The sequence below is a fragment of the Acomys russatus genome, chromosome 4 (assembly GCF_903995435.1).
Source record: "Acomys russatus chromosome 4, mAcoRus1.1, whole genome shotgun sequence".
NCBI classification, from domain to species: domain Eukaryota; kingdom Metazoa; phylum Chordata; class Mammalia; order Rodentia; family Muridae; genus Acomys; species Acomys russatus.
This window is the reverse complement of record NC_067140.1, coordinates 1336042-1349084: the sequence shown is the minus strand read 5'-3', so window position 1 is coordinate 1349084 and position 13043 is coordinate 1336042. Positions and strand designations below refer to the sequence as shown.

Below are 13043 nucleotides of genomic sequence, written 5' to 3'. Positions count from 1 at the left end.
CATCGCAAGACTGTCTCACAAGGCTTAAACAAAACAAAATAAAGAATAGGGGTTTTCAAAGCATAAAGAACATTTAATTGCCGGGCAGTGGTGGCGCACACCTTTAATCCCAGCATTCTGGAGGTAGAGACAGGTGGAGCTCTGTGAGTCCGAAGCCATCCTGGTCTATAGAGCATGTTCTAGGACAGCCAGGGTTACACAGAGAAACCCTGTCTTGGAAAATCAAAACCAAACCAAAACCATTTAATTACAAACGAAAACAGCTATGTTGAAAAACAGTTATTAAAACCATGTTAGTCTGGGCCCTCCAGGAAACAGATGTCAAGAAATTTGCCAGAGTTGTGTCTGTTGAAGAAAATCAACAGGGCCAAGCAGGTGGAGCAGAAAGAGAGAGAAGAGGGAGAAAGGGAGGGAAGGGGAAGGGAGGGAGAGAAGGGGGAGGGAGAGAAGGGGGAGGGAGGGGAGAGTGTGAGGGAAGAAGTTCCTGCTGTAGAATGTGCAGCTGGCCCAGGGCCCAAAGTGGCTGGGGGTGGGCGAGCAGTGGAGCTGTTGCACCCAACGGGTTACTCTCCCGCCCCAGGAGACCCAGGCTGTCTGTGTGCACACCTCACATATCATTAAGCGCCCCCTCTCCTCCTCATTACACATTAAAGGACCTAACAGCAGGTTCCATCCCTGTAGTAATTTGAGAGTCATAAGACACACAAACACTCTTTTGACATCTATGCAACAATTGTCACATGATATAAAGAGACTGTGATTTCTTCTGATGATATGTCACAGGCGTGACTAATAGTCCCCAAGATGGGTTGCCAGCACACATCATAGAAGGAAATGCAACAGTCTGCTTAGATATTAATGACACTAAGTAAGAAAAAGTGTCTTCTCACTGAAGTCCCTAAACCCTGGGTGACTTTCTTTAGTAAGAAGAATCAAGGCAAGGACAGTTTCCTGGGTGGCTCAACAGTACCATTAATTCCCACCCAGCAGGCAAGCTGCTCCTCCCAGCACAACATGGCTGCTGCAGCTCTAATGTCACCTCATCACGCCTCCACCTGCCACCAGATGAAGGAATGCCTTGTCCTTGTGTCACTCTTGAAGAAGACACAGACTTTTTCCCAGAAGTCCCTGCAGCAGACTCCCTGGCATCCTAAAGGCCAATGCCTGAGCCAATCACATAGCACCAGCAAGGAGCCACTGTGAGGACTCAGACCTCAGCCAAGGGCAGAGGCCCCAGGAGGGGTTGATCATACATTGTCTGCCGGGTGGGATGAAGTGGAAGAGGCTTTGTGGGAGAGCACCCACTACCCACAATGCAACACAAATGGCGCCAATGAATGTTACATTATGAATGCAGTCTCTTCGGGGCAGGGCAAGGCTGTAAGGGAATAAGGCCTGAGAATGGCCACACTGGTATAAAATCAACGTTATAAGGGCTGGTGATGTGCCTAGCATGTACAAGAGTGCATGGGTTCAAACCCAGTACCAGACTCCACCTCAAGCTGGCAGCAGAATTTAGCAGCAGCGTCCATGTGGTTCTGGTTTTGCAGCTGTGAAAAGTACAAGAGTGAGAGAGAATCATGGAAGCTTCATCGAGGTTCCAGAAAGTCATGTAGACCAGTCAGTATGTGGCAGGGTAGGATTATCTGCAAAAGGCCTCAGGCAAAGCTGTGAAGAGGAAGCCCACATTGTAATGGTGACCTCAGTGCACTGGAGATGCCACGGCCATAGCATGTCTGCCAGGGAGAGCCGTATGCATGAAGTGGAGCTAATCCAAGAGAAAGACTGAAGACGGCAGAGCTGAAGAGGCGGGGCTGCCTGCGGCTGGTGGAGCCCAGGTGATTCTGTCGTGAGCCCCAGATGCTGCCCCGGAGTGGTAGGCTTGGAATCTCCTCTGCTGCATTTCAGTCTGGCTTTGGACTTATATTTCCTTGCTTTACCCTGTTCCTCCCTTTTGAAATATTTTTTCTATGTCATTGGGTGTTAGAAGTATGTTGTGTTTTTATTTTACAGGGTTTTTGTTTTCTTAGACAGGGTCTCACTGTGTAAGCTAGGCTGGACTTAAGCTCACAGAGATCCTCCTGTCATGCCACTGTGAGTGGCTCTAAACTTAAGATGTTTTGTTGTCTTCTTTTTTTTTTTAAACAGGGAGGGTCTCTATGTAACTGTGGCTGTACTGGAATTTGCTGTGTATATTAGTCTGGCCTTGAACTCAAGGAGATCTGCCTGCCTCTGCTTCCTGTGGGCTGGAGTTTAAAAAATGTGAGACACCATGTCTAGATTGGATCTAGGACTTTTGAACAGCATTGAACTTGTTAAGAGAGTAGGGGTGGGGGCTTTTGAGGTCAGAATGGGTGCATCTCACACTATGGCTTAAAGTGATGTGTTTGTGTGTCAGGTTGGCAAAGCTTAGACATGTTGTGATAACACATTGTTAGTTTGATTAGATTTATAAACACCTACAAAATGAATGAGGTACATCCTTAGGGCTATCTCTGAGAGGGTTTCCAGAGAGGTTTAATTTAATAGAGAAGACCCACTGTGGATGTATATGCAGCATCCCACAGGCTGGTGTCCTGAACTTCAGTGGGCTGGTGAACCCCAACTCAGAAAACAGAAGGGAAGGAGGCTTTGCACTCACTGGGTGAGTGCCAAAGAAAAGATGCCTCATGGGGCCCTGCTCAGGACCTCAGAGAACTAAAGGGCTGAGCTGGCACAGGAAGCCAGAGTTGGTCTCAGATAGCAGATCCTCGCTCTACAAGGTTCTGCTGGGAAAGTCAGACTTCTAAGTGGCAGATCCAGCGTAATCCCTGGGGATGGCCTATAGCTCAGCCATAGAGTACTTGCTTAGCAAAAGTAAGATCCTGGGTTTGACCCTCAGATACACACACACACACACAATGCACACTTGCACACATGCAACATACCTTTTAATGATGGCTTAACAAAATTCTCTGCAGTAGCAATAGGCTGTGGGTAGGAGAGGGCAGTGAGCATGCGGACAGTGTGCCTATGCAAATCCAGGCAGGTGAGCATCCCAGAAGGCCAGATGTCTGTAGGTGTGCTTGTTTAGCTATTTTATTTGTGTTCTTTTTTTTTTGTGTTTGTGTGTGTGTGTGTGTGTGTGTGTGTTCCCTATATCTACCATCTTTCCAACCTTTCTTCCACCCTAATCCCTCCCAACACCCCAACACTAAGTAGGAGAGAAAGGAGGTTGGAGGGAAAAGGGGGTGTAGACTTTTTTAGACTACACCCTGCTGATTAAGGGCACTGGGGCAAGTCCGTTCTTCATCATTATCTTCAACTTCTTTTTCTGCTGTTTTTGTTTTTTGTTTTTTGAGACAGGGTCTCTCTGTGTAGCCTTGGCTGTCCTGGATTCACTTTGTAGACCAGGCTGGCCTCGAACTCACAGCAATCCACCAACCTCTGCCTCCCGAGTGCTGGGATTAACTTATTGTTTTTTTGTTCATGACCACTTGACAAACTGTAACAACAGCAACCAGGGGCAGCAGCCTCCTGGGGCCCTCTTGGGGCTCTCCAATTTATACCCTCTCGAAATTTCCCAGAATTAACTATCTTCATGTGGCAAGAATCTCACCTCTCCCAGAGCATGAGACACATTATATAGCTAGCTGCTGTGGAAAATCTGGAGCAGCCCCATATACCATACCTAGAATTAAAACAAAAACATATTCACATAATGTAACTGGGTTTTAAAAGAAACCAAAATTCTCACTACAGATCGCAAAGATTCCCGCAGCCCCCTTGCCCCTGGGAGACCATGAATTACCCACAGCAGGGTGCAGTAAAGGCAGTCTGAATCCAATATTAGCGAAGCAAAACCTAATTAGGAAGGCAAATTGATTTCCAAAAAAAGCATTGGATGGTATGTTGCAGGGCTGGCCGAGATGTTTTTTTAGTTGTCTGTCCTTTTACATTATTCATGTAAATGTATGTCTTTGTAGCAAAGCCCAGCTCACTCTCCTCCTCCAGCCCCATGGAAATTGAATGGCCATTCCTCTGCACAGAGGCCTTAGATGCACATGGTGAGATGGACACAGAGATGAGCTGAGGAAGGCCCTGGGGATGAAGGCCAGGGAGGAACCCTGAGTGGACTCTGCCTTTCTCCACCCCTACACCCCTGCCAGGTTGCTCGATCTCAGGGGAAGGGCATCTTTCTCTTCCGGAGACTGAAAGACGTCATGGACTGGAGAAAGGTGAGCCTGCCTCCATTCTCCTCCTCCCAAGACCCACCCTCCAGGAGGAGGCCACGCCTTTCTTCCCCCAGAAAGCACAGGGTTCCTGGCCAAAATTGCCCACAAGAGCCTCAGCTCTGGGTTCAAATCCTGACCTCGCCCCACCCTTCTTAGTGTCTGCTGAGGATCCAGTGGGCTGATGAGCAGGACCCCTGTTAGCAGCTGTAGTCTTAGAAATATGACCAGGGCCTTTCTGAACCATGGTGGTGACAGTGGTGCTGGGGGAGGGGAGCAGGAGGACTCAACTCCTAGACTCAAAAAGCAAGTGCTTAATGGATGCTTCTCCCCTCCCGCACATCCCAATGAATCTTGTGCACCTGTCAGGGCAGTGCTGGGAAGAAACTCATCACTATGGAGGCACTACCTGCTCATGCTAATGTGAACTCATCAGGCAGCATGTGAGCAGAAGTGAGGAGGAGGAGGGCCCCAGGAAGGAGAGGCCTGGCCACCCATGTGGTACCTCAGCTGGGCAGGAGGAGGCTCTGCCCTGACAGCCAGAGACTCCTTGTCCAAGCACTTACTACTGGGTGGCTTGTGAGTCCAAAGAGTTTGTGACTTTGGGGTTTGGTCTTGGCTCTTCATGAAGTCACTGATATGGGGGGGGGGCAGCAGGGACGGCTGGGCCTGCGAGTCTTCCTGTCCCCTGAACTGGTGGGAGAGAAAGGGGCAGCCCTGTTCTGACGTCCTCTGGGCGGCCTTGCACTGGAACTTGTACAACTATGGCATGGGTGATTTTTCTTCCCAGGCTAAGCGCTGGACTCCCAAAGAGAGTTGGCCCTCGTCCCTCCCTCCTTCCTCCCCCATCTTGTCCTGTAATGGTGACAGAACCCAGAGTCGTGCACATGCTAAGCATGCTGGGCATGATTATGTTGGTGGACTCCAGGAAGTGCATCCTTTTGTTGCTGGCTTATTTCCTTGCAGCCGCTGGCTTCAGGATTTGTTGATGTCACAACATGTAGTTTCAGTTGCTTTTCATCAATGTGACTGTAAATGTCAATAACCACATGTGGCCAGTGGCTCCCTTCTGGGGGCAGCACAGGTCTAAAGGATAACTCAGGCCCTGGGCTCAAACTACATATGGCACCACACCCCAGTTGGACCTCTGGCCAGTTATGTGACTTCAGACAAGTCATCCCAGCTCTCTGGACTTGAGGCGTGCATCTGTAAAATGAGGATTGCATTGGTTCTTACCCGAAAGGATCCAACCAGATACCCCAGGAATAGTGCTTGACATGGCACCCAGGACATGGGGCACTCTCGGTGTGTGTTACTGATCAGTATTGCCACAACCAGGACACAAGAAGTTCTGAAGACCAGAAAGATGAGATGCCGGTGGAGAACTATGTGGCTCAGCGTTACGTGGAAAATCCCTACTTAATAGGAGGTGAGATGGCTGTGTCTGTCCCCTGCCCTCTGAGCAGTCACTCAACATGTCAGACAGTGAAGAACCTGGCCTGTCATCAGGCCTGAAAGGGGCCATAGGCAGAAACCTGTCCTGAACTCTCCTAACTGTGGCTTGTGCAATTCCCCCAGCCTAGCATGCTCTTCCCACTCCCACTGGGGTCAGGGAAATTCTCCTTGGAAAGCCAGTTCATTCATTCATGCTTTCACCCAACAAAAGGAACATTGACAAAGAGCCTCATTGGTGCCACTGTCCTGGGCTCCACCCTATGAGCTTGGCCTCCAAATGAGCAGGCAGCAGGCAGCAAGCTATCCAGGGAGTCTCAATGCAGCCGAGCTAATGCCACTTGCCTGCCCGCAACCCCCTTGTCCTCTAGCTGTGATCTTTAGGGGGCACAGCCCCTGGGTCTCTTCTCTTTTTCCCTCCTCCAGGGACTCCAGCTCTCTGTCCCCAGCCAAAGCCTTGCCCTTGGACCCCAAATCTCTTGGGATATTCCCAGCAACTCTATACCAATGTGCCTCAGACTCAAAACCGTTCCCCAGCCTTGCTCATCTCCAGCTTCTCCACCTGAGCCACGGTTGCTCCTCCCCCAGGTTGGCAAGCCAGAGTCTGAGAAGTATCTAATGTCTCTGATCCTTCCCTGACACTGTTTTCTGAGGTCTTGATTTCATTTGTGTTTATTATTTTAATTATGTGTAGGTGCTTGTGACCGTGGGTGGGTATGGGCAGGTACATGCAGGCAACTGCAGAGGCAGCAGGCATCTGGTCTCTTGGAGCTTCGGTTAAAGGAGGTGTGAGCCACCTGATGTGTGTCCTGCCGACCGAACTCAGGTCCTATGGGAGAGCAGTGCACACTCCTAACCACTGAGCCATCCATCTCTCCAGGCCCCCTCCTACTGATCTTCACCAAACTCCCCACAGTTCTAAAGCAGCGTAGCTGGCCACCGCTCTTTTCTCTTACCCAGTCCTAGCTGCTGTTGCCTCCTTCCTGGATGGCTGTACTGGCTTCACTAGTGCTCCGCTGCCTTGGTCCCTTAGACTGCACGCCAGTACAGTAGCCAGGAGCACCGACTTCCTACCAGTGGCTTCTTATGGTTTATAAAACAAAGACTGCTTGGAGACTTGTCCCTGTCTGCACATGGCCTGGCCCCTGCCACCTGCCTCACTTTCCTTTCTTTCCCCTGCCCTGGGCCCAGAGTCTTTGTGCACCCAGCCAGAAGGCCTTACTCAGCCTGGGCTGGGCATACACTTGTCTGTGTGTCAGTCAGTCAGTCAGTCAGTCTCCAGCTCTCATAGGGCCTTCCTCAGCCACTAAGTCTCCAGCTTTGTCCCAGCCCTGCCCCACCCAGTCTCCTCCTGTGCCCTGTATAGCTTTGCTTGGAGCCTCAAATAGGCAGATGTCTGTCTGTCAGTCATTCTCTGAAACCTAGGTCACTGCCTGACAATCAGTATCTGTTACACAAAGCACTTCTTTCCCACAGGCCGAAAGTTTGACCTGCGCGTCTATGTGCTGGTGATGTCGGTGAGTGGCTCAGGCTGGGACTCCTGTGAGCCTGGGGGCATGGAGGGGTGTCCCCAGAGTTATATCCTAGCTGCCCGTGTCTAGAGCTGCTCTCCTCCTCCTCTCTCTCACACAGTCCTGCAGGTGACCATAGCAAATGCACTGAGCGCCAGGCCCCAGCGCACAGCAGGGGCCTCTCATAACAACTCAGTGAGGTCCTCGGTTTTTAGCCTCATTTTACAGATGAGAATGCATGCATAAGGGCTAACCAGGAGTTCTCAGGAGGGGGAAGCAGCTTGGTCTCCATAGTAAGTTCCAGGCCAGTTATATAGCGAGACCAGTCTAAAAAAAGTAAGAGCAAAAACAGATGCAGAAAGGTTGAATGACTTGCCTAAGGTCACACAGCAGGTAAATAGCCAAACTGGGATTCAAATCCAGATAGCTGCCCTCCAGAGTCGGCTGCCTTCAGCTGTTTTTTCATTTGTTCGTTCATTCCTTCATTCCTTCACCCATTCTGCACCTGTTTAAATCTTCATGGCGTACCCTCCACTGAGAACAAGGACTCACAGTGTCTCAGGCTTAGCGCATCCTTCAGGACCTTGAGGTCCCGGTGGGGTGTCATGCCTGGTTGTATTTTGTTCCTTTTGTGCACCTAGCGAGGGAAGGGCGGGAGCAGAGGAACGATTGAAGACTGCTGTGGAGAGAAAGCGGCCTAGAGATAAGGCAGGTAAGGAAACAGCGGGCATGGGAACACTCTGACCATCACTGCCTTTTTCTCTCTCCCTCATCCCCGACAGTACATCCCTCTGCGAGCTTGGCTGTACCGCGATGGCTTCGCCCGCTTCTCCAACACTCGTTTTACACTGAATACCATCGATGACCATTGTATCCTCCCAATGACACCCCTTCCAGTCCCCAGTCCCTTCCTATAGCCCCCCTCCCCTGGAACTTCTCCACTCCAAGGATATTTGCCAGATTCCCTGGGGCCTGAGCACAAGGTCCCTACATAAAAGAGCAACTCTGAAAAAAAAAAAAAAAAAAAAAGAGCAACTCTCAGGAGAGAGATCTGCTCAGGGCAGCACCCCTCAAATGTCCTTGCTGGGTGGTGGTCTTCATGAGTGCCCACACTGGGGTTTCCCCAGGTTGGAGCAGACATGTTGAGCTTTGCAGAGCCGCTGCATCCTTTGTCATGCTCCCTCAGGGCACTCACTCATTCATTCCTTCTTCACCGTCCTATTGGCAGAGACCAAAACTCAGATACCACGCTGTCCTGCCAAAGCTAGGGGAGGAGGAGGGCGTGTGTGAAACTGGTGGGAGTGTAAAGTGGTATCAGAATGAGTTGACAGGTAACTGCCGGAAGCCAGGTGCACGTACCCCTGAGCCAGCCCCCCCTCCATCAGTGTGTACGCCACAGGCACACCACAACGTGGGAAGAAATGGGCAGGAAGGCTGCACATGGCATATCATTGATGGAAAGCAAAACCCAGGAAACATGACAGGAGGTGCATTTATACAGCGGGACACGATGAAACTGGTCAGTGGAAGGTCGTAACGTGCTTTAGATACTGATGTTAAACAGTCTCCAAGAAAAAAAAAGTACATCAGCAAAAGGTATACTCCCATTCAGGCCAAACTATATCTATGTTTTCTTTTTTTATATATAAATATTTTATTAATTCATTCATATTACATCTCAATTGTTATCCCATCCCTTGTATCCTCCCATTCCTCCCTCCCTCCCATTTTCCCCTTACTCCCCTCCCCTATGACTGTGACTCAGGGGGGCTTCCTCCCCCTGTATATGCTCATAGGGTATCAAGTCTCTTCTCGGTAACCTGCTATCCTTCCTCTGAGTGCCACCAGGCCTCCCCATCAAGAGTACATGGTCAAATATGGGGCACCAGAGTTCATGTGAAAGTCAGTCCCCACTCTCCACTCAGCTGTGGAGAATGTTCTGTCCATTGGCTAGATCTGGGTAGGGGCTGGAAGTTTTACTGCATGTGTTGCCCTTGCCTGGTGCCATAGTTTGAACAGGAGCCCCGTGTTTTCTTTATTTGTCCATAAACATCTCTAAATGACAGACAAGAAACTGGAAACAGGGCTGGGAGTGTGGCTCAGTGGTAGAGCCCTTGCCTTATATGCAAGGTCAGAGCTTTCATCCAAGCACTGCCAGAAAAAGAAAGGAAGGAGAGAAAAAAGAGAGGGATGGAGGGAAGGAAGAGAAACTAGACACAGAAATTGTCTTAGGGAGGAAAAATGAGTGGAAAGGAGACGATCTCTTTACATGCATACACAGGGATGTGTGTGTGTGTGTGTGTGTGTGTGTGTGTGTATCATTTTTACTTTTGAGCCAGGTGAATGTATTGTCTATAAAACATACACTTTTTTTTTTTAATAAAAAGTCTTTGCTGGGTATGATGACACAGGCCCATGCCTGTAATCTCAGTATGTAAGGGAGTTGAGACAGAGGATTATGAGTTCGAGGCCACTCTGGGCCATAAAGAGACCCTGTGTTAAAACAAAGCAGGACAGGGCTGGTGAGATGGCTCAGTGGTTAAGAGCGCCACCTGCTCTTCCAAAGGTCCTGAATTCAATTCCCAGCAACCACATGGTGGCTCACAACCATCTGTAATGCAACATGATGCCCTCTTCTGCCCTGCGGATGTGCATGCAGGGAGAATGCTGTATACATAATAATAAATAAAATAAATCTTTTAAAAAACAAAACAAAACAAACAAACAAAAAACAAAGCAGGACAAAGCTGTAGCTCAGCTACCAGAGTGTTTTCCCAGCACGCACAGCACTCAATAGACAAGCGGTGATGACACAGGCCTGTGATCCCAGCACTTGGAGGGTGGAAGCAGAAGGTTTAGGCGTTCAAGGTCATCCTTAGCTATAGAGTGAGTCAGGGGGCTAAGTGGCATGACTGCGCACAGGGGCAGCACACTGGAGGACTCCAGCCTGTGCTCTGAGCCAGCCTCCTCTGTCTGCCCTGGTTTCAGCTTTCAGTTGAACCGTGAGCCTGAAGTAACACCCTTGCATGGCCCACCCCTAAGACTGGGTGTGGGCCGTCCTGCACATGCACTACAAGTTATTTTCCTGATTTCATTTCCACTATGTTAATTTTACCCTGTAATTATAACAAGCATTTGCCACATGTGTGCCATCGTCTTTCTTTGTATTGCTGCCTTGTTTTTATTAAAATCAAGTAACATGCAAAACACACACAGCATTTCAGAGTGTTGGCACAGCCCTGTGTATCCTGAGGACATGCTGAAGATGAGCAGCCCTTCCCAGGGGCCCGCTTCCATCTAACAAGGCCCCACTCACTAAATATTCACACTGAGTGAATGCGCAGCCCTTTCCATCCTTCTCTTAAATGACTTCCAATTTCTTAAAATTAAAATATGCAGAAAAGACCACTAAGAAACCCTAATGTCAGCGTCTCTCACTGGCCTAGTGCTCCCCTGTTCTGCTAGGCTGCCTGGGACTACAGCACATGCCACCGTGTACAGAGTTGGTTGGCTGGCTAGTGTTTGAGACAGTGTCCTCCCATGCATCCCCGGCTTGCCTGATACTCAGTTTGGAGACCAGACTGGCCCTGAACTCACCTGTCTGTACTTCCTGAGTGCTGGGATTAAAATATGTGCCACCATGCCTAGCCATTCCCAGATTTTTACCCCTGTGGCTTCTGGGGATCAAACCCAGGGAGGCATGCCAGCACTTTATGACCAAGCTGTCTAAACATACCTCAACTCTAAACATACCAAACTTTAAAATAAATTTTAGTTCACAAAATAAGAAATGCAATGATCTTAACTTTGGTATATGTAATATATAGTTTACGTGCAAAAATTCAAGCATATATACAAATACAGATACAAATACAACATAACTGAGGCCTGAGTGTTGGGGTTATAAGGCAAGGATCTGCATGGCGCCAACAACCTGCTGAGTGGATCTAGGTACTGAAGTATTGAGTTGCCCTGACAAGGACATGTCTAATGAGACAAGTGCCATGTGGAAGGTTGCTGGGTTAACAATCTCATTCCCACTTTTTGTCCCCAGAGAGATAATAAATCTTACATGTATTGTTAGATATATTAAAATATACTGTTCCCCCTAGGATTTATTTATCCTTTTATTTTTGAGATTATAATTATGACATTTCTCCCTTCCCTTTCCTCCCTCCGAATCCTCCCATATGCCCTCCTAGCTCTTTCTCAAATTGGTGGCTTCTTTATTCATTAAGTGCTCTAACCAACTTCCACGCTTTAAAAGTGTTTAGTTTAGGAAGCAGTATGAAAGGCCACTCATCAGTAATTAATTTATTAGCTCTGAAAAACACAGAGGCTCAGAATTGGGGGAGGACAGCACTTCCAACTGTATGTGATTCCCACCTTATGGTCTTTCCACAAATAATGCTCTTTAACAAAAATAACAAAACAGAATGAGGCAGTGAGTGGCTCAACAGGTAAAGGTGTGGGATACACATGCACCACATGCACTAATAATAATAATAATAATAATAATAATAATAATAATAATAATAATAATAATAATAATTTATACAATTACTACAGCACAAATTTTTGATTTTGATAAAATCCAATGCATCTATTTCTCCTTGTGTGGTTTGTGCTTTGGCAGCCTAAGGGGCTCTGTCTAACTGAGGTGACAGTGACTTATCCATGCATATCCTAAGAACTTTTAGTTTGTCCTTTTGTTTGTTTGTTTGTTTGATTTTGGTTTTCAAGACAGGGTTTCTCTGTCTTGGCTGTCCTGGACTTGCTTTGTAGACCAGGCTATCCTCGAACTCACAGCAATCCACCTGCCTCTGCCTCCCAAGTGCTGGGATTAAAGGTGTGCACCACCATGCCGGGCATCTTAGTTTGTCTTTTATATAAAATTTTGCAGTGCATTCAAAGCCGATTTTGTCTGTAGTGTGAGGAAGGAGGATGACTTATGTATCTCATTAGTTAGTTAGTTTTGCACCTGGCCACCCAGGTGTTCCTGCCCTGCTTGTGGGGAGGATGCCCCTTCCCTGTGGGTTACCTTGGGATCCCTTTGGAAATTATTTAGCACAAACAAAAGGGTCCCTTCCTGTTCAGTGACTGGTCATGTGTTCACTCTTCTGGAATAGAGAAGGAAAAACAAACCTCTCAGATAAATGCAAAAGAAAAAAAAAAAAGACCTTTGAAGAGTTCTAAAGACATCTAGGAAATTCACACTAACAGGGTCTCTCGTGATCTGGGAGGCTGGAGCCGCCCTGCCCTGGCCCCTGTGCAAGGGGCAAGCAGAAATGTGCTGCAGGCAAATCAGACTCAGGCAAGGGACCAGGAGCCTTTCCTCCCCATCCTAATTAAGTCCTGGGATGTTATGTCTTCTTGAGAGACTTGAGGATCCACACTGTGTAGTCCTGGGGGAAGGAAGCCGAGGAAGGGTTTTGAAGGACTGTCCCCATCCTCTGAGCCTCTGAAGTCTCACCCATGCCATGAGGATTCTGCAGGGGCAAATGAGGTGTTTTGTGGGTCACGGTGCCACTGGAGGTCACAATGGTGGTGATATGAAAGGCAGACTCTCAGGCCTGGGCCCTCAGCACCACCCTGACTCCTGCAAAGGAGCCACCAGGCCAGTCCCCTCTGTATTGGTCTCTGTCCTTGTTCCACAGTTGTCTTGAATTGGAAATGGTAATATAGTCCTCTCAGCTCTGCCAAGCAAGCACTCAAGAGGCACTTCAGCTAATCCCTCGAATAGGCCTGCGGGGCCACTGTGTGCTATTGTGCGCTCCCAGTCAGCAGGCTGGTGTCTTAGGTTTCTATTGCTGTGGTGAAACACCATGACCAAAAGCAAGTCAGGGAGGAGAGGGCTTGTCTGGCTTAC

General features: G+C 48.6%; 1 protein-coding gene across 1 annotated transcript in view; it reads left to right on the top strand.

Annotated features, from left to right (window-relative positions):
* The window catches only part of Ttll9 (tubulin tyrosine ligase like 9), a 40266-nt gene that overhangs the window by 18563 nt on the left and 8660 nt on the right, over nucleotides 1-13043 (top strand). Inside the window, exons 6-9 of the mRNA XM_051143475.1 lie at nucleotides 4149-4217; nucleotides 5550-5640; nucleotides 7140-7180; nucleotides 7957-8044. Of these exons, the coding sequence (XP_050999432.1) occupies nucleotides 4149-4217; nucleotides 5550-5640; nucleotides 7140-7180; nucleotides 7957-8044 (289 nt within the window). The remainder of the gene's footprint in view (nucleotides 1-4148; nucleotides 4218-5549; nucleotides 5641-7139; nucleotides 7181-7956; nucleotides 8045-13043) is intronic.